The 20301-nt window shown below is 49.9% G+C and overlaps 9 protein-coding genes across 9 annotated transcripts; 2 read left to right on the top strand and 7 right to left on the bottom strand.

Annotated features, from left to right (window-relative positions):
• Window positions 1-539: 539 nt before the first annotated feature.
• On the bottom strand, window positions 540-2400 carry PENARI_c009G10250 (ankyrin repeat domain-containing protein; the record flags this gene model as incomplete). Its single annotated transcript, XM_022632012.1, has 2 exons — window positions 540-1983; window positions 2039-2400. The coding sequence occupies 2 exons, from the start codon at window positions 2398-2400 to the stop codon at window positions 540-542; spliced, it is 1806 nt and encodes a 601-aa protein (XP_022488102.1).
• Window positions 2401-3489: 1089 nt separating this feature from the next.
• PENARI_c009G04679 (uncharacterized protein) lies at window positions 3490-3888 on the bottom strand (the record flags this gene model as incomplete). Its single annotated transcript, XM_022631842.1, has 1 exon — window positions 3490-3888. One exon carries the CDS (start codon window positions 3886-3888, stop codon window positions 3490-3492), a length of 399 nt encoding a protein of 132 aa, XP_022488120.1.
• Window positions 3889-5424: 1536 nt separating this feature from the next.
• PENARI_c009G11851 (1,4-alpha-glucan branching enzyme GLC3) lies at window positions 5425-7906 on the top strand (the record flags this gene model as incomplete). The annotated part of the gene is made up of 8 exons (XM_022632061.1): window positions 5425-5470; window positions 5524-5648; window positions 5697-5796; window positions 5845-5957; window positions 6009-6700; window positions 6754-7089; window positions 7164-7794; window positions 7880-7906. 8 exons carry the CDS (start codon window positions 5425-5427, stop codon window positions 7904-7906), a joined length of 2070 nt encoding a protein of 689 aa, XP_022488178.1.
• Window positions 7907-9035: 1129 nt separating this feature from the next.
• PENARI_c009G00142 (F1F0 ATP synthase subunit beta) lies at window positions 9036-11029 on the bottom strand (the record flags this gene model as incomplete). Its single annotated transcript, XM_022631702.1, has 6 exons — window positions 9036-9968; window positions 10023-10339; window positions 10465-10507; window positions 10565-10650; window positions 10790-10953; window positions 11019-11029. 6 exons carry the CDS (start codon window positions 11027-11029, stop codon window positions 9036-9038), a joined length of 1554 nt encoding a protein of 517 aa, XP_022488291.1.
• Window positions 11030-12099: 1070 nt separating this feature from the next.
• Window positions 12100-12876, bottom strand: PENARI_c009G10021 (cytochrome c oxidase subunit IV family protein; the record flags this gene model as incomplete). The annotated part of the gene is made up of 3 exons (XM_022632008.1): window positions 12100-12189; window positions 12282-12475; window positions 12630-12876. The coding sequence occupies 3 exons, from the start codon at window positions 12874-12876 to the stop codon at window positions 12100-12102; spliced, it is 531 nt and encodes a 176-aa protein (XP_022488101.1).
• Window positions 12877-13672: 796 nt separating this feature from the next.
• Window positions 13673-14377, bottom strand: PENARI_c009G02229 (actin-binding ADF family protein; the record flags this gene model as incomplete). Its single annotated transcript, XM_022631775.1, has 5 exons — window positions 13673-13807; window positions 13875-13923; window positions 13982-14227; window positions 14297-14307; window positions 14372-14377. The coding sequence occupies 5 exons, from the start codon at window positions 14375-14377 to the stop codon at window positions 13673-13675; spliced, it is 447 nt and encodes a 148-aa protein (XP_022488074.1).
• Window positions 14378-15083: 706 nt separating this feature from the next.
• Window positions 15084-15932, bottom strand: PENARI_c009G10305 (glutathione S-transferase family protein; the record flags this gene model as incomplete). Its single annotated transcript, XM_022632017.1, has 3 exons — window positions 15084-15293; window positions 15385-15720; window positions 15780-15932. 3 exons carry the CDS (start codon window positions 15930-15932, stop codon window positions 15084-15086), a joined length of 699 nt encoding a protein of 232 aa, XP_022488371.1.
• A 589-nt stretch (window positions 15933-16521) lies between these two features.
• On the bottom strand, window positions 16522-18193 carry PENARI_c009G03441 (SH3 domain protein; the record flags this gene model as incomplete). The annotated part of the gene is made up of 3 exons (XM_022631810.1): window positions 16522-17911; window positions 17963-18046; window positions 18099-18193. The coding sequence occupies 3 exons, from the start codon at window positions 18191-18193 to the stop codon at window positions 16522-16524; spliced, it is 1569 nt and encodes a 522-aa protein (XP_022488108.1).
• A 1198-nt stretch (window positions 18194-19391) lies between these two features.
• Window positions 19392-19932, top strand: PENARI_c009G06201 (putative stress response RCI peptide; the record flags this gene model as incomplete). The annotated part of the gene is made up of 2 exons (XM_022631886.1): window positions 19392-19449; window positions 19526-19932. The coding sequence occupies 2 exons, from the start codon at window positions 19392-19394 to the stop codon at window positions 19930-19932; spliced, it is 465 nt and encodes a 154-aa protein (XP_022488381.1).
• Between the last annotated feature and the right edge of the window lie 369 nt (window positions 19933-20301).

Raw genomic sequence — 20301 nt, 5'->3', positions numbered from 1 at the left:
TAAGCTATGCAGTCGGATCACCTATAGATCCGGTCTCAAGAAGTATTCGTAAGATATTGCCGACACCATGTGGTCAACATTGAACCTGTCTATTGACCTATCCATTTGACATGTTCTATCGGACTCTCCATGAAGGAGGTCTGATACGCTTCGATCTACCTGAAAATGGACCTGGCCACTGGATGGTTGTCTCAGGCAAGGAGCCATGCCAGCTGGGTCAGTCATAAGACTCAGGGGCGTGCTCAGTTTTACTCAATGAGCAAAAAGCGGCAAGGGATGTGCACTAAAATGGAAAGGGTAAGCCAAGTTTTGGCAGACATTATCCTGTCTATATGCATTGTTTGAATCCGTGATAACAGTAAATCGCGAATCGTTATGTTTATTCGTACTTGAAGACCAAGCCCATATCAATGCAATTATTACTGATATTACAACTATTAACCCCACCAAATAGATCTATAAGAATGAAAAAAAAGACCACAAAAAAGAAAGAAAATAACGCCCGCCAAACAATCACCCATTATATACAGACACAGGCATCAACTGTACTGAACAAAACCCCCTTCATGCCCATACCTCCTGAAAATCTCCAAAACCTGAACCCGATTCAACCTTGCAGCATAAGATAAAGCAGTTTCAGACCTCTGGAACCCACCAACAACACTCGGATTTGCCCCTCGCTCCATCAAAAGTACCACCATCTCCGTAAAATTCTGCTTAATTGCCTTAAGCAAAGGCGACTCCCAAGGATATCCCATCCGATCAACATCCGCCCCCCGATCCAACAAAACCCGCGCAACTCTCATATTCCCATTCAACGCCGCAAGGGCCAACGCCGTCTCGCCCGTGCTGTTCAGCGCATCAATATCTGCACCGCAGTCAAGAAGAAGTTTCACAATACGGTCCTGGCCGTACGACGCTGCTTGTGATAATGCTGTTTTCCCCGTTCCACTTCCTGCGTTGACGTTCGCCCCGCTGGCAATGAGGACTCGTATTATTCGTGCGAAGCCGCGTGCCGCGGCTGTTCCTAGGGCTGTCTCGCCATTCATGGCTTGGGTGTCCATGTCGGCGCCATATTCTATCAGGATGCGGACTATGTTTTCGTGGCCATAGGAGGCGGCGGCCATTAGGGGGGTTTGGCCTTCGTTGTTTGTGGCGTTAGCGTCGGCGCCTTTTGCGAGGAGAGTTGTCACGGTTTGGAGGTCGCCTTTCTGGATTGGGGTTATGAGTTTTTGTTTGGAGTTTGTCATTTGGAAGAGCATCCGGCTCATTATGTTTGTCTTTTTGCTTCGGGTCACTTTTAAGGCGAGGACGGTTTGGTCGAGGGTTGTTGGGTTGGTTTCGCGGGTTATGGGGATTGAGGGATTAGTTTGGCTGCTGTGGTCTGTTGATGAGACCACGCTTTCTGTTGTTGATTCTGTCCAGACTGGTATGGGGAAATCTTCGCGTGGCAGAGATTGGTTTCTAATATTGGTGGAGTCCTGGATCTCAAAGGCCACAGGAATTGGGAGGTTTTCTTCTATCACGACCGGTGTTTTTGAATGGCGATGGTGCAATCGTACCGGGCCATTTCTTGGTAGGCAAGTTTCTCCTGGGGAAAGAGGGAGACATGGAAGACCTTTGGGTTCGTTTGCTGACCAGTCATCGCTATCATCCAGACTTGTCTTGTGATCTGAAGGTAGTGCCTTAGAATTAGGCGCTGGGATATCTCCTGGAGCTGCTGCGGCTTTGATGGAAGTTTGTCTCTCGCTTCCCACCATATTTTGAAGTAGCAAGATGATATAGTCATGGTTCTGACTAGACAATTCAGGACTGATACCGACAGCATTCAAATCTTGTTGGAGTTGCGCCCATGCCTGATCAGTCTCGGCTTCTGAGATTTTGTTGATCAGAGTATCAGATACAACTAATAGCTCCTGTTTCTCGGTGCCGACATTGTCGATCAGGCTCCTCAAGGCTTTTTCAACATTCTTTTGCGACGATCTGTGGCATGGTTAAACCTCAATTCAGATATTATGATTGATAGGGGTTCACAAACATCATCAAATTTGTATTAATCTCACTCAGTCCAAAAATAAGAGACGAGAGACTTGCCCGGATCTCACTAATCTGACTTTGCGCACCGAGGGCATCAGGATGAAGCTGCAGCTTTTGCAAATCCACCAAAAGAACATGACAACTCTGTAACCTTTTGGTTAAGACGGAAAGATGTGGACAATCCGTCCCAAAGGAAGATGGATACGTCTCGGTCGCGTCCAGAACTGTCAGGAGTAAAGCAAGCTCATTCTGAACCTGGTTCGTTAGCGCGGTGGTGCCGCGAGTTGCCTCGTATAGGGATTCGGCTAATAGCCGGAGTGCGGTAATTTGGTGAGACTGTGGCCAGCTCTGTGTTTGGGGCATTGTGGGTGACAGCCAAGTTGGATATACGCCATGTGTCTGAAGTTCTAAATATTTGCGGCTGAGGCTAGGCGGGGCGGCCCCCGATTTTAGCCCCTGTTCACTAGCTGCAAGTGGTTAGTTCGCTTTGCTTACGCGATGATTATACGAGAGGATAGTCTCAAAGACTGAAATATATATAAGAAATTTAACTTAGACGCGGTAAGGTGTTAAAATGGTGGAAATAGGGAAAGTAATTATGGCCCGAAGACGATAGGCTCGATATGAATCATCTTACCTAGGACACTATACGTACTACATCCTTCTAAATTAGCTGCGCTTTGGTAAGGGCTCTTAAAGAATGCTCGGTATATAGATTCCTCGTCCAAAGGATAATCCAATTGAACGGTTTTGGGTGCCCTCTGTCCTCTCGCGAGAGTCATATAAGCGCTATGGAAAGTGATACGACAGCTAATAAGTCCAATGAGCGGTTCCACTCTTGTGGAGTTCGGCGTCTGGCCTCATACATCAATCATTCTTGCCTCAGTACTGCCCGTCCCTCATTCATTGGAGATATGATGGTTGTTCATGCCACAAGAGACCTCCCCCCAAACACTGAAGTTACTTTAGGGTACAAGTCCCCTTTTACACGCGAACCTGAAGGAGATCCATTGGACTTGGGGCACTGGGGCTTTAAATGTGATTGCGCCATGTGTCGAGAAGTCCAAGAAACCGACAAGACCGTCATGTCAAAGGGAACGAGACTTCTGGCCGATCTGCGAAGGCTACCCAAGTCGTCGCGTGAAACAACTTCATCGGCTGGTTGCTCCTCTTGCTTTTACCTAATCGCTCTTCCTCGGACATAAAACTAATCGAAGCTCTTGTGAAGAGAGGAAAGTCGCATTGTGACTAAAGCAATATCTAGCAGAAAGATCTTCCGTTGCCCATGCCTCACGTACGACAGAGTATACAATGAATGTTCTTCGTTTACAATTTTTACTTAACTATGATTCTACAATCTAGTTGTATAACAATTACGCGGAGAGTTTTTGAGGGGAAAAAAGCATCATATTATTCATGAGAAAAAAAAAACCGAGGTAAGCTATCTATTATCTAGAAAGGCAGGGAGCCGAGGAGACCATACAGGGCATCAATCATGCCAGCAGGAGTAATAAGGCCAGTAATGAGCCAACAGCGAACGTGCCTCAGGCTCTCAACAATCCCGTCAACTTCAACTAGGAAGACACCAGCTAGGTATTCAACGCCGAATTCGCGAGCTAGGTCGCTGTTCGGCTCGCCACTCGTAATTATGAATGCAAGGCACTTGATGTGCTCAAGCATAGGAAAAATCTCATTTAGAGTTGCCAGCATGATGTTTGTCATTATTTCTCGCTCGGTGATGGCCTCACGCGAGCGGGCAAGGTCAATCAGTCTGTGAAGAATGTCCTTGATGACCGCGCTAGTTCGGTTAAAGACAGTCTCGTGGCTATCCTGGCGGCTTGGGCTAGGCATGGTTAATAACGGCGCCTAGATAAAATCCGGTGTGTTGGGGAGATAATTTTGGGTCTGGGACTCACCGAGACCTAGAAGTAGATGTGGTGTTTGGTTGATAATTGGATTTGTTGACCAGTTGACCGATTGATGTCTTATGGTGTCTTGTTACACAAGTCAGTCAGATGAGTAGAGTAGTAGAGTGGTTTGTGATGATAAGTTGAGAATGCTGGTAATTTCCGGCTTATTTATGTTTCGTCGGACTACTATGGGCTGGGGTATCAGACAAAGACATTTTCAAGTAACAAAGAAAAGAAAGAAGTCAAGAACTGGTAAGAAAGATAAAGAAGATAAAGACAATAAACATTATTGGGGTTACAAGGAACACAAAGATATTCTGAGCTTCTTTGTCGAGTCTTCTTGGGACGGTCAGGGCTGGTCAAGGGCACAGACGAGAGAAAGTATGCAGGTACATTGTCAAAGACATAGAATCAAAGTCATAGATTTATCAACTTTGGCATAGAGTAGATACTATGTAGATAATACTATAGCTTTGTGTGTCCAATTATAGCAACACTTATCAAATTTCTTCTCGTAATCGCTCGGACCTATCTCGAGCTGCGCCTAGGCTAAATGAAGAAGTGAATACACAGACCTAGGTAGCCTCAATTACTCACACAATTGAAGAGGCAGTTGTAATTTCAACCATCCTTGCTAGAGCTCTAGGGGACTTGGTAATTCTGTCTGGTAGTATGTTTGGCGTCAGGGCACAAAGTCCTGGGCTAATAAGCAAATATTTTATCTACGGTGACAACTACTTCAAAGCGCGAAGATCGAAAGATGACGAGTAGGATCAAGTGGCGTAAAATGGCTATGTAACCCAATTCAGTCATCAAATTCGATTTACGACTAAATACAGTCAATTGGACTGGAACAGTGGGTACCTGCATGGTCAGTACTTGGAAGTAAACCTAGGAGAACACCGAGTGCATTATAGTACAAAGCTGTGTAAAGTGGAATCCAAAAACAATATCTCTTCAAAGTATGTGCTCCAACAACCATTATTCTGAATGTAGTCTATAGTCGCATCCTTACAGGTCTTTTTAGTCTCTTAGGGCTTGAAAGGGATTACCACGCCTGAAGGTTAAGTTGTTATAGGAATCATACCAAGAACGAACATTTATTCTTGGTCTCTGAACAGGAGGAACAGAAAATAAAAAAAGTAGTAGGCAAAATTCGAAAATTGTAACCCAAAAACCCTCATGGCTGGAAACAGGACCTGACAGCGGATCCGTTCCCGGTACCTAAGCTCTCCACATCCCCACCAGAGCTCAATGTAGTACTCATGCTATCACTTAAGCCATCTTTCTGCAGATAGTAAAGATAAAAGTTGTAGGGTAACTAAAATCCGAAACAAAAAAAAAATCCTACTAAAAAAAGTTGAGAGGACAAAGCGTTGAGGGGTGTTGATGTCACATGTTGAGAACCCCCGCAGGATTTCCTTGATCTCGACCTCCCCCATCTTCTCTCCACCTCTCCAGTTTCGCCCCCCCAGCTATGTCTTCTACCATTGAGAGCTCGAATTACCCCATGGATGGGACAGGTAAGCTTGTAATGAGCTTGACTTTTAGGGGATTTTATTTTAATGCTTTCCAGGTGTTATCCAGTTGGATCCTTGGCTGGAACCTCATCGCGATGTCTTGAAGCACAGATTCCAGGTGGTCGAGACATGGGCCAAAACTATCAATGAGACTGAGGGTGGATTGGACAAGTTCAGCAAGGTGAATTGATCCTCGCTTATTGCTCGTTTCCATATTAATTCATACTAGGGCTACGAAACCTTCGGTCTGCATGCGCAACCTAATGGAGAGATCACATACAAGGAATGGGCACCCAATGCCAAGGAGGCCTCTCTGGTCGGAGATTTCAGTACGTTTGGAGATGAAGCTATCTGAGGTACTTGGCTAAGACTAGCAGACAATTGGGACCCCAGTGCCAACCCCATGACGAGAAACAGCTTTGGTATCTGGGACGTTACAGTTCCAGCGAAAGATGGTGCTCCCGCCATTCCCCATGAAAGCAAGATCAAGGTTCGTACTATACGCAACGCTTCCAGTCATATGGCCGCTAATGTTTGACAGATCACTATGGTCCTCCCCAGTGGAGAGCGCATCTACCGAGTCCCCGCTTGGATCAAGCGCGTTGTTCAAGACCTGAGCGTGTCACCTGCATACGACGCTGTCTTCTGGAACCCGCCCGCGAACGAGCTATACAAGTTCCAGCACCCACGGCCCAAGAAGCCTGCGAGCCTGCGAATCTATGAAGCGCACGTCGGCATCTCATCCCCGGAGACCAGAGTCGCTACATACAAGGAGTTCACCAAGAACATGCTGCCCCGCATTAAGTATTTGGGATACAATGCCATCCAGCTGATGGCCATCATGGAGCATGCCTACTATGCCAGTTTCGGCTACCAGGTCAACAACTTCTTCGCGGCCAGCAGTCGCTATGGAAACCCCGAGGATCTGAAGGAGCTTGTTGATACCGCTCACAGCATGGGTCTAGTGGTTCTTCTTGACGTTGTTCACAGCCATGCGTCCAAGAATGTCATCGATGGTATCAACGAGTTTGATGGCACTGATCACCTCTACTTCCATGGGGGTGCCAAGGGCCGTCACGAGCTGTGGGACAGCCGTCTGTTCAACTACGGTAACCACGAGGTCCTGCGTTTCCTGTTGAGTAACCTCCGCTTCTGGATGGAAGAGTACGGGTTCGATGGATACCGTTTCGATGGTGTTACCAGTATGCTCTACACGCACCACGGCATTGGAACGTACGTACAGCAGCCTCCTACCATCATTTACACATCCGCTAACTCATTAACAGAGGCTTCTCTGGTGGCTACCACGAGTACTTCGGCCCAGCCGTCGATGAGGAGGGCGTCACATACCTCACCCTCGCAAACGAGATGCTGCACGAGCTCTACCCGGACTGTATCACGGTGGCCGAAGATGTCTCCGGCATGCCAGCCCTGTGTCTCCCCCACAAGCTAGGAGGTGTCGGCTTCGACTACCGCCTCGCGATGGCAATCCCCGACATGTACATCAAGCTCCTGAAGGAATCTTCCGATGACGAATGGGACATCGGCAACCTCTCCTTCACCCTCACCAACCGCCGCCACGGCGAGAAGACCATCGCCTACGCCGAGAGCCACGATCAAGCGTAAGTCACCCACTCTAATCCCAATCTCAAATCCATATCCATATAGACATCCACTAACCCAACCCCATGTGCAGTCTCGTCGGCGACAAAACCCTAATGATGTGGCTCTGCGACAAAGAAATGTACACACACATGTCCACCCTAACAGAATTCACACCAGTAATCGAACGCGGCATGGCCTTGCACAAGATGATCCGCCTAGTAACCCACGGGCTAGGCGGCGAAGGCTACCTAAACTTCGAAGGCAACGAATTCGGCCACCCAGAATGGCTCGATTTCCCCCGAGCAGGCAACAACAACTCATTCTGGTACGCGCGCCGCCAGCTCAACCTAACAGAAGACAACCTGCTGCGCTACAAATTCCTCAACGAGTTCGACCGCGGCATGCAGCTGACCGAGCAGAAATACGGCTGGCTCGCTGCGCCGCAGGCGTATATCAGTCTGAAGAACGAGGCTGATAAGGTTCTTGTCTTTGAACGGGCGGGTTTGCTGTGGATTTTCAATTTCAATCCTACCCAGAGCTTTACGGATTATCGCGTTGGCGTTGATGTTGCTGGTACTTATCGTATTGTGCTTGATTCCGATGATGCCGCCTTTGGGGGTCTTGGACGCAATGCCAAGGAGACGCGCTTCTTTACTACCGATATGAGCTGGAATGGAAGAGCCAACTTTGTCCAGGTTTATATTCCTACGAGGACTGCTTTGGTATGTTTCTTTTCCTCTTTTCCCTGTCACTGCTTTGTCAGGGATGATTGTTCTGAGTGCTAACGTTGCTTTTCTCGCGATACAGGTCCTTGCTCTGGAAAGCACTCTGTAATGAATGTGACTTGAACATTCAAATCCAAGTCCATTTGACCTTTCCGCCTTGCTGTCTCCATGCATACAGTCGGACTGTCGAATCAATCTGGTTGTTCTGGCATAGATGGCATCCCCTAGCTACGGCTTCATCTTTCTTACCTTTCTTTCTACTGTTTGTTTTGCATTTTGTTCCTAATCAGATCTGTCTCTATCTATATCTAGTCTATTAGGATATCACATACTTTTTCGTGCATGATTGATAATACCCGGGGTAGATGAGTAGATACACTCGAGTAAGAGACGTCGTTGTCGTTCCCTCTCGAGATAATGAGGTCACGACATTGTATTCGAAAGAGGATGGAACAGACCATCAGATAATTATCATCGCACCAGTACACAACAATAGACTCGACGAAGTACCCAACACCCATCCATTCCCGTACAAGACATACATACTACAACTACGTTAAAGAGGAGAAAAGACCACAATCACAAAGGAAAAGAGATCGAGAATCATGGTTTTGAACTCTAAATACACAAAATAATGAAACACGCCGGCCGAGGGGGGTTTGTGTGTTTGGTATCCAATCCACAGACCGGCTTAAGGAAATCCCATCAACTCGCTAAGATAGACACAGACCACAAATCACGAACCACCCATAAACTCAACAAATGCAAACACTCCATTCTTCCATGATCCTCCCTGACTTCAAGTCACGCAAAATTCTTCTGTTCCGGTCTCGCCGGTCGGGATATTCATAGCCCGGTTTGAAAGACGGGTTTCCTTGCTCGGGACAAGTCTAGAAAGAGCACAAACAACAGTCGCACGATGAAACGCGAAACACCACCGCAGTAGATGCGACAAGCCACGGAAATGGAATGAGTAATCAAGTCCCTTTCCGTTGGATTGTTTTCTCACTTTTAGATCGGTACTATACACGTCTCTCAAAGGGGAAATTGGCGTGTCGCGTACAAACAGGACAGAAGTTTGTGCTCTGACAAAGGAAATTAAATGAACAAATAACCAGGAGACCAGAGAGAAAAATCAAGGGACAAGGGGAGAGAGGAACATAGAAGAAAGAGGCTTGAAGATGTAGAGGGGGAAGTTGTAAGACGGCGCGCTAGCTAGCAAATAGACAAAATTACATCTAGGCGCTGCCCTCGAGCTCAGCCAGAATCTTCTCACCCTTGGCGCGGGCGGACTGGAAGTCGCCAACCATGTAGAAGGCGTTCTCGGGAAGGTCGTCACCCTCACCAGCAATGATAGCCTTGAAGGAGCTGATGGTGTCCTTCAGGTCGACGAGGGTACCCTCGATACCAGTGAAGACCTGGGCGACGGCGAAGGGCTGGGACAGGAAACGCTGGAGCTTACGGGCACGCTCGACGGTGAGCTTGTCAGCCTCAGACAACTCGTCCATACCAAGAATGGCAATGATATCCTGGAGGGACTTGTACTCCTGGAGCATCTGCTGGACACGGGTGGCGGTGTCGTAGTGCTCGTCACCGATGATACGGGGGTCGAGCATACGGGACTTGGAGTCGAGAGGGTCGACAGCGGGGTAGATACCCAACTCGGAGATACCACGGGACAGGACAGTGGTGGCGTCCAAGTGAGCGAAGGTGGTGGCAGGGGCAGGGTCAGTCAAATCGTCAGCGGGCACGTAGACGGCCTGGACGGAGGTGATAGAACCCTTCTGGGTGGTAGTGATACGCTCCTGCATGACACCCATGTCAACAGCCAGGGTGGGCTGGTAACCGACAGCAGAGGGGATACGACCCAGAAGGGCAGACACCTCGGAACCGGCCTGGGTGAAACGGAAAATGTTGTCAATGAAGAGCAGCACATCCTGACCCTCCTCGTCACGGAAGTACTCGGCGATGGTGAGACCAGTCAGGGCAACACGGGCACGGGCACCTGGGGGCTCGTTCATCTGACCGAAGACCAGAGCGACCTTGGAGTCACCATCAAGCTGGATGACACCGGTCTCCTGCATCTCGTGGTACAGATCGTTACCCTCACGGGTACGCTCACCGACACCACAGAAAACGGAGTAACCACCGTGGGCCTTGGCAATGTTGTTCTACACCATGTTAGTTCACCCATCTTTCACTTCGTTCGGTTTGGAATATCTTACAATCAGCTCCTGAATGAACACGGTCTTACCGACACCGGCACCACCGAACAGACCAATCTTACCACCACGGGCGTAGGGGGCGAGAAGGTCGACAACCTTGATACCGGTGACGAGAATCTCAGCCTCGGTGGACTGGTCGACGAATGGGGGAGGATCGGCGTGGATGGGAGCGAACTTGGTGGCCTTGACGGGACCACGCTCGTCAATGGGGTCACCAGTGACGTTGATGATACGGCCCAGGGTGGCGGGACCGACGGGGATGGTGATGGGGGCACCAGTGTCGGTGGCAAGGACACCACGGGAGAGACCCTCGGTACCTTGAAGGAAAGTCAGTCGAAGCTCTTGCTATTGCGTAGGGGCGCACTCGGTGGGTCTCTCCACCGCTTTGGGCAAGAGAACGACACGGTGGCCAGGAAAGGGGTGAAGGGGAGAGGTAGCTTACCGTCCATGGCAATAGTACGGACGACACCCTCACCAAGATGTTGCTGTGAGTTTGTGTTAGCTTGGATGCGAATCAGGGTTCAGCCAATCAGATTACGTACAGCAACCTCAAGGACGAGCTTCTGGCCGTTGTTTGTGGTCTCAATGGCGTTGTAGATGGCAGGGAGCTTCTCGCCGGTGAACTTCACTGTTAAATGGCGAGTAGCATGTCAGCCTCGGATTCGTTGATGGATTTGGGGTTGGTTGCGATGGATTTGGTGATGGATTGGGTCCAGGGAAAAGATTTTCGCGAGGTCCCCGTTCCGTCAGGAGTCGACAACACGTACAGTCAACGACGGCACCAATGACCTGGTGGACCTTGCCAGTCTGACCAGCATCGGAGCTGGCGAAGCGGGCAGAGAGAGCCGGCAGGGCAGAGGAGCGGAGAGGCTGGAAGGCGCGGGCGATGGGAGCCGGACGGGCAACCCTCCCGAAGGACCGGGCAAGACCGCTAGAAGAGGAAGAAAATTAGTAAAGAAAAGAAAAATTGAAGACATCTACTGTGGAGTAACATACCTCTTGAACATGATGGAGGTGTTGAAGAGCGTGATGTGATGGAAAGGGAGAGGTGAGGTTGGAACGGGAAAAGAGGGAAGAAGAGGGAGCGAAGAGGTTGGTGGACGGGGACTGGTCGCCCTTAGCCTTTCCGGGGCGGTTTTGCCGACGATCCCGTGATGAACCGAGAACTACGTTTGGTTTGCGACAACGAGAGAAGCTCTTTACGGAGTATTGTTTGTATATATGTGATTCTTGTTTTTTTCTTCTTTTTTCAACTCCCATATGTCTACAACCTTTGGCACTAGCGTGGTGGTTGAGGGAGCTCATCCCGTTGCCCTGGAATTCACGCACACACACCGAGGCTTGGCACCCGGAAGCAGGGAGCCACAGTGTTGCTATATGAATTCGGACTAATTCGTTCCCCAGATCAGCTAAATATTGTTCATAAATTAAGTAACTAAAAGCTAGAGGCATAGGCGTTGGAACGGACCGCATCAGAAGGGTCAATGGCCCGTTAGTCCGAGCACAGAAGCTGACCAGCTCGGGAAATCTCTGACGTGTTGGGGTCAACCATGGGATAACCTTATAGTCGAGTATAAAGACATAAAGATTGATGATTATATTAGCTTTATTTACATGCGGTACTGACTGTACTGTATGTGTATATAGACTGAAATATCCCCCAATCGCCAGGAATTTAACCGTACCTTGTTGCTACAGGGATTCTCCGCACTTACGTCTGTTCCGAATCACTCCGTAGACACACCACGCCATTCGGATTCCAACAGGGAAACCACAACACCAACATGACACAAGATATAGAGACACAAAAATAGATGAAAACATATTCTCTATGGCTACAAAAGAGATACATTGATGATAGCACAGTACGGGATACACGCATGTTCGGATGCTTGCCAAAGGGGACAGAAATAGGGAATTATCGAGTGCCGCGCGCACAGGCGAGGGCCCATCCTCCGGTAAATAGACATGATGAACATGGCCAGAAGAGCTTATGAGAAAATCGACATCGATGTCATATGGGTGCCGTCGTCCGTCCTGCTCAGATATCGCCTCATTCCCAGTCGGACCGGTACATCTATGACTTCTCGGCAGGGGGGCTCTGGACGAAGCCCTTGCCTTCGTAACCCTCTTTGCTGATGCCGTGGATGGGGTTGATCTTCTCTTTCTGTTGGGGAGGTTAGCATTTGATACAGCGGATATAGTTTCCAGGGGAGGTCTCGCGACGGTCGGAAAGGGGGGATGGATGGGGGATATTACCAGGGCATATTCGTTGGAGGCCTCCTGCCACTCCTTGGACATAGTAGCGGGCTGCTTGCCAGCGAAGGCGTGGACGGCGTAGAAGATGGCAACGGAGGCAACGGTCAGCTGCACAACCTTGCTCAAGACACGCCAGCCTTCGCCCTTGGGGGCCTGGGCGCGGGGGCCGTGGGCACCGAAGGCAATGTAGTAAGCTATAGCAAAGAATTAGGTTAGTTATATGTTATAATGGGGAGATCGATTGTGGAGTCATGGTTCGGGGATTCCGAGTATAACCTCGGAAGCGACGGGGTAGACGAAGCGAAAGGCTGTCTCGTCCAAACCCGCTCATCTGGAGACAGCACGTACCGGCCTTCTTCTCTTGCTGGGTCAACTGGTGCCAATCAACCTTCATGCGGTCACGGAGCTGCATCCAGAGCTCGGCCTGCTCCTGAGGAGGCATACCCTCCCAGCGCTTCTCGATGCTGGCGAGAGTGGGGTTGGCGATGGCATGGTCAGAGGCAGCGCGGGTCTGGATGGCGTTCACAGAGGCAGGGGCGACACGGATGGCCGCGGTGCTGCGAGGAACAGCGCGAGAGACGGTGCGAAGAAACATTGTGCGGCAGGCGGGAGGTGGGAGCACCACGTCGAAATCGGGTTCAATTGAGGAGTTTAATGGAGGGCCGAGACGGAGTAAGCCAGAGGGTACGCCAGGGCACGGCTATGGAGAGAGTGGAGGGGGTGATGGGTGACTTGAAGACGTTTCTTGTGGTTTGAGGTGGAAAGGCGAGGATCCGGTCGGGACTAGCGCGGTTCGGGTTTGGCTGACTGCTGATTGGCTGGCCGAACCCGGCCATCTCGATTCTGCCAGTGAGAAGCATCATCATTCTCAGCACATGGCATGATGTTCTTTTTCTGTGGTGATATGGCGGTGTTGTGCTTATTTGTTGCTGATTAACATGTTCCTGGATGATAACCCCAATTGCTCCCTCTTCCCTTTTCACCCAGGACTTTGCCTCGGAATATTTACCCGCCTACACTCTAGCCAGTTGTCAACCAAAAAGACATGCCTAACTAATCTACACAATGCCAGCACTCTCCAGAACTATCATATGCACTCCATTATAAGCAGGAAAACCGCCCAATATTGACAATCGAGTTTCGAAATTCCAGTTTCAAGCATGCTTCGAGAGTTCAGAAAGAAAAGAGATTTTGAGATTGGATTGAAATCCGCAAACTGCATGGTCTGAAGGCCTCGAAATGAACAGAAACAGGCCAAGTCGTAACGGTCTTGCATTGCAACTAAGAAGAAAATGGGAGAACGGAGTGAGGAAATGAATTGATCGTTCCGCAGCGCCGTCGAGGGCGCACCCCTATCCGTCGCGCAGCCCGGATCCAGCCGGCGCCATCATCTATGCCTTGCCACCGCTGGCCTCCTTCAGCACTGTCTTCCACTCGATATCAGACTTGTCGTCGGCGTGGATGGAAGTAACAACGTTGAGAGCGTTCTTGAGGACCTCACGGGTGCTGGCGTAGATCATGGACCACTAGCGGGGGAGTCGTTAGCCATTGATTCTGGGTTTGGATGCGCTGTAGCAGGCGAGGGACACTTACGAGAGTGGGGGTGTCGCTGGGAACCCAGGAGATGAAGATGATCTTGCTTCTGTGGGGGGCAATCTGGTTAGCGACAGGTCATACGTTGGCTGGGGTTGTGTGCGCACCTCTTGCCCTCGCCGGGCAGCTCGTACTCGACATCGTAGACTGCGTAGCGGGGAGCCGGGCGACCCAGGCTGTCCTTGGCGTCGGCGAGCTCGTTGCGGAAGACCTCGTAGTCCTGGTCCTTGCCGACTGAGTCTACGACGACCTCCTTCTTGTTGTCGGCGATCTTGTAGATGATGTACTTGGTCTTTCCATGGCTGCGGCTGAAGTCTTGGAAGGAGGTAATGCAGTCATCCTGGACCTGGACACTGTAGGGAGTGTCAATATCGGAGGGAATGAGGGGAAATCGATGTGGCGGGAGAATGTGAGCGACTTACCCCGATGCGAGCTGCGCGATAAACAAGTCAGTATTGGAGTACATTTGGCATGACATTGAGGTAGGTAATACTAACCGACATGATTGCTTATGTAGATGAGTGAACGAAAAGGGACGGGTTGGCTGGCACGCGATGTCAGCTGAAATTCCCTCAAGACTCTCAGTCTGTCTCAGGCTGGTCAAGACCATGAGTGCAGGTCCGAATATCACTTACAGGGATGGGCGGAGGTCAGGAAACGGAGTCGGATGGGGGAAGATGGAGTTTGAGGGGTGAATTGTAGGTGTTGCCTTGGTGGGGTGGCTGCACGTGATATAGTCGGAACACCTATAAACAAAGTACCCGGTACCTGTTTCAGCCAGGAGTGTCGTAGGCTTACATGGTGTAATTGGGGCTGTATCCTGGTCATTAAAAGATGTAGTGGGTTTGCCATGTGGTAGGGAGCATTCCAGGCAATTACTGCTGCCATTGGACCAATGTCTACAGTAGTACATGTGTTTCCGATCTTGAAAATATCCACTAACTTGTGTCTTGGAAGTACCCAGTACCAGGGTAATCACACCACTTAACCTGCATAACATACTGTAGAGTACATATACTCCATTCTCTCACCATTCTCTATGGGTAAGTTACAAAGAGGCGCTACACATGCCACTGACGTACTCTAAAAAAGTCCCCAGTCACTCAACCATGGGACGTCTTTGTCTATTTTTATGATTCCCGGCCCACCAGTAATAAATCATGCCTGCAACAAAATCAACATATTCATATTCACTAAGTTAACCTCTATCTAAACCTTAGGCGCAAACTTAGCCCTCATCTTATCAGCAACAGCCTTCTCCTCCCAGATAAAATTAACACTCTCATGAGCAACAGTAGCCTCAGCCCACCGCTTAAAGCGCGGCGCCCGCTCCAACAAAGCAGGCAACTTGGCACTAACAAGACCATGTTCAGGCTTCGCAAAGCCAAGGATGCGAAGCAGGAATGATCCCGATTGAACCTGTCACATAAAGATAACACTCGTTAGCCAACGAACACGCTCAGCAATCCCCACCTAGACATCACATCTCTACAGCTGGGAATATACATACCTCAGCAAGCGTCAACCTCTCGCTCCCCCCAAAGAAAGGCCCCTTCCCATCCTCCAATAAAGGCTCAACCTCCTTAACAACAGCATCAACCAGCAACTCCGCAGCATCATCCCGCTCAGCATCCGAAGCCGCGCGCAAACTAGCAAATAGATGCGGAACGACCTTGCTAAAGAATGCATCCACGAAGAAGGCTACGCGAGCACGGTACAGGGAGTTTTCGGCGGGGCCTGAGGGGGGGAGGAGGTGGGATGGGTGGGCGTCTGCAATGAATTGGGCTACGATGCCTGATTCTGTGATTATGTTTCCGTTGTAGGAAATGCTTGGGACGAGGCCGCGCTTTAGATTGGATTTGTTAGTTTTTGATATAGGGGGATAGGTGGTTTGGTTGTACTTACCGGGTTCACGTCCAGATACCAGGGCTCGCGGGGCTTGCTCAGGTCGATGGTGACTTCTTCATAGTCCAGGCCTGATTCCTTTAGGGCTATGTGGGCGCGGTGAGCCCATGGGCAGCCGCGGTTTGTGTAGAGGATGATCTTTGGGGTGGACATTATGGGTTGTGGGCTATGTGTTATGGGTACTGGTGTGAGTGATAGAGAGGAAGGTGAGGTCAAGAAGGGAGTTAATATAGTTAAATGTACCCCGGAGGCTATGGCGAAATGAGGGGCAAGGATTAGTAAAGTAATTGCATATGCGAAGGCGCGATTCCGCAAGATCCGGGTAAGATATGAGCAGATGTGGGGAGTGTGGAGAGATGTCCCTTAATCTTGTAGAATTGTCTAATTATGTACATTAAGTGCATGTATGTGATATCCTCTGACGGGTATACATAGAAATGGCAAACCGAGGGTACATAAAAGAGACCAAGTGAGGAATTCCCACCAAGTCCGATGCGCCAGCGACCGGTTCCCCACAGAAGGAGAAAGAGAATAGAAGAACCAAAGGAAAAGACGAGATCGTCATAAAAAGGGGGGTATATCGAATACGAGAAGAAAACGAGCATTGAGATCAGAGGTGGCCAGCCTGAAGAGAGAGAGAGAGAAAAGCACGGATCAAACCAACTCGCCAAGCTGGAAAGATGGAAAAGCATCAGCACGCTGTCGTGAAAGACGTAATTTTGATGGGAACTGAGAACCGCGCTCAGACTACATCGTCTTCCTGGCCACCGTCGATGATCTTGCGCCAGTGCTGCGGGAGACAGATACAGACCAAGGGGAAGGCCTTGATCTCGCCTGATGGCGTAGGGGACGAGCCGGCAGGCAGGTGAGAGCCATTCGAGACTCCACTGTCTCGTTGCTCGCGGTGGCTGATGTCGTGGTCCTCGGCTCGCTCGGGAAGACGCACACCTGTCGCCCAGCCATCGTCCCAGATACCAATCACCTTGAGGATCTCACCGCGATCGAGTTCGAACTCGTCGCCTGCTCTGGGGGAGTAGGCCCAGAGAACGGCTACCTTGTCTCCGGCGTGGATGTCATCTTGCGAGTAGTAATCGCGGAAGTATGACAGCTGCTCTGATTGACCGCTGGTCACTCCTTCAGGGGAAGAGTATTGGTAAGTGGTATTAGTACCGGAGCGAGGCGAGCTGTCGCTTTCTAGTCCAGCCAGAACAGAGCTGCTCGAAAGCGAGCCAAGACGCTTGCCAGTCACAGGAGGGATCTTCTTGGACATGGCTCCAGGACTGGCACCCATGGCCTCTGAATCCGATGTATCACTATACTTGGCACCGCTGTACATCGCCGCAGAAGTCCGTGAATAGGCAGGCGAGGAGGAGCTGGGCATTTCGCGCAAGGCAGACATGCGTGTGACTCGACCCCCTGGAATCATATTATATCCGGTCGGGCTCCCAGCCTGTTGCATTGATGGCGATCCTCCCTTGCGTTGCGGGTTGGGTTGGTTCAATCCAGCTTCGTTCGGAGTGTTCCTGCGGCGGCGGCGCATGAAGATACAAAGGAAGGCGATCAGAGCGGCGAGAATGGCAGCTCCTGCAACGGAACCAATCACAATTCCAGCAATTGCACCACCAGACAATCCATGGTGACCACCTGCAGCCGCGGCAGAAGACGAAGTAAGTGGTGGCAGAGTCGAAGTAGGTATCGTAACCCCATTACAGCGGCTCGTGGCATTGGATGATGTGCAGCAGGTATCGGTTCCACCCGCGCAGTAGGTGCAGAGTCCAATGGTGTTCGACGCAAATCCACAGTTGTCGGGCTCGTTCGCGGCTCCTTCGATGCAGCTTCCAGAAAGGGCTTTGTATGGTTGTTCGCAGATAATCAAGTCGGAGTAGATTTGGCTCGTATAGTCCTTGTCGGTGCCGGTGCATAGATCGGTGTTGACCATAGTCTCCTCCTCGCTTCGCGCCCAAAGCGCACATGTGTCGACACAGATTGGGAGCGCATCATCGGTTGATAGACCACAGTCGGATATGGAACTCTGGATGACACTGCTGCACATCACACTAGTTGTGTATTGGGCATAGTAGTCGCTTGATGCGCTAGTGTTGAGGCCTTTGCAGCCCAACAACTCGTCATATCTACAATGCACCAGTCAGTATCTCCCTTGCCCAATGATTGCCAACACATACTTTAATGAGACATATGACCCCTTAACATAGTCTTTTAATGAATCATCGAACTCGGTCAGGTTCGATACACCTTTGAGGAATGGACTAGCACACTGTCAGCATGTATCTTCGAGTTTTCAGGCGCGTGTTGACTCACAAGCTCCCGTATAGGCTGGAATTGGTGGAAATGGACGAGCTGGCCCAGGCAGGACAGGCGCTTGACCCCGAGAGGGAGATACAAGAGTCTGACATGGTCGGACGTGAAACTCGAAAGTTGTCGCCCTGGTATAGAAGAAGCTTCCCAGGTAGATATGCCGCGGAATGTGTCAATTGCGATCGGGAATGTTCAATTTGGCACGACTGGCGGGTAAAAGAAGAGAAACTGGTCGACCCCAGGCCACCGTTACTGCCTCAAGCTCGGAAAAAGAAGAGAAAAACGCGCGAAAGAAAGTAAACGAGTGACTTGGGTTCAATGTGAACCCAGAATGATAGGTCAACGAAACCCAGATCGAAAGGGAAGACAAAAGACCAGGGGAGAAGAGGAGATGAGATTGCCTATGGACCAAGATGGAAGTGGCCTGGGCTTAGTGGGTAAAGGGAGACGAACTGCTGGGAAAAAGGGAATTGTGAAACAGCGGCTATTTGGTTATTTTTACATATGCGCAGACATAAGTCAGACTCGAATGTTACAGCTCATCTTACATGCTAAAAAGGGGGTTCCCGTTTGTTTACTCTTTTTCTTACTATCTTACCTCAGCACTTTTCATTCTTTTTCTCCCAATTTTGAGATTGCCATTCAATATCCATTCAATAAGCAGGGCCCAGACAGGGGCTTTCGTACTTTTTCTGTATAATACCGAGTCCTCGTACAGTATTCATCTCCGTTTCCCAGCCTCGCTACGGACGTTAGCGGCTCCGAATGACGATCGCTATAACACTGCCGTCTCACAAATTTCAACGTTTTACCATACCGGCCTGCTTATTTTCCAACTGCCTTGCATGATGCACAGAACCGATATACCATATTGTGTGAGCTATCGTGGAAATATGCGAGGGACATCGTTGGGACACACAGGTACTTGGTACCTGGACACGGGAGTGGGTTGGTAACAGTAGCTCGTACTGGGTACTTACCGCTTGTATAGAAAGTTGGCTGCACCCCGCTTTTGCGGTCCGGCATTGGGATGAGTCGCATTTCGATAATTGATTGTAGTCAAAACGCGATTGATATAATATCCTTACATGAGTAGTCCACGGTATAATGTTGACTTTGCAAACTATAATTTTGAAGACCTCGGGAGTAATGTAGTCCTATGTCTGCAGTCACATGACCTTGACATCATCTGATCGGGGGATAAGCAGGCTGCCACTCCTGCATCGAACCCATCGCAAAAGTCATAGACGTCGACGTCGATTACAACCATTTTGATACTCACTTCAAATCACAGCCATGTGCAGCTCTGACTTTTTCCTGGCGGTTCTCGCCGTCTTCTTCCCACCCATTGCAGGTAAGTCGCAGCTCCATCACCCCCAGACCCCACCACATATAGCCATGCCAGTGCTGATCAAGGTCTGTCTCAATAGTATGGGTCAAGGCGGGCATCTGCACAGCCGACTCGATCATCAACATTGCCCTCTGTCTCCTGGGATACCTCCCCGGCCTCATCCATGCATGGTACATCATCGTCAAATACCCGGAACAAGACCCTGACGAGGCGAGCTATGAACCCATCCCTGGTGGCGCAAGCCAGCGCCGTGATCTCGAGAACGGAAATGTCACCTACTACTATGTCTCGCACCAGCCCCTCCAGCATCCCGCCCCGCGGTCATATGGTACTGTCGCCAATGGGCAGCAGGCGTCTGCTCAGTCGAACTCGGCGAATAAGCAACAAGGCCAGCATGAGGGTGCTGAGCAGGGGGGTAGCTCGCATGCTCCACCGACGTATGCTGAGGCTGTCAAGGGTGATAATAAGGTGCAGAGCGATGAATAAAGAGGTGGCGGGTGCTGAGACAAAACTAGGATGCTGCATTTGCGAAAAGTGTTCTCGCATGTCAGTTCAGTTTTGGTCGTGATCTGTTATACCCTCCATTCTAGGTATTGTGTAGTTCCCTTACTTTCTTTCTTTGGACCTCGTTCTAAGAACTGCATTATGATTTTGACGAAGCAATGTTCTATGTAATTCAATTCTGAATATTTCTTTTACTGGTCATTTGCCGAGAACTGTGTATTTTTCTTCTCTTCGCTTTTTTTTTCTTTCTATACGTAGTTCTTTGTCATTTCTTGGGTTCGAGGTTTGGGGTGGTGCTAAACTTTTGATGCAATATTGCAATCTTTGTATCGGGGAAAGTTTGTGTCTAAT

This window comes from Penicillium arizonense (genome assembly GCF_001773325.1).
Source record: "Penicillium arizonense strain CBS 141311 chromosome Unknown PENARI_contig009, whole genome shotgun sequence".
Taxonomy (NCBI): domain Eukaryota; kingdom Fungi; phylum Ascomycota; class Eurotiomycetes; order Eurotiales; family Aspergillaceae; genus Penicillium; species Penicillium arizonense.
This window is presented reverse-complemented; position numbering and strand designations above follow the sequence as displayed.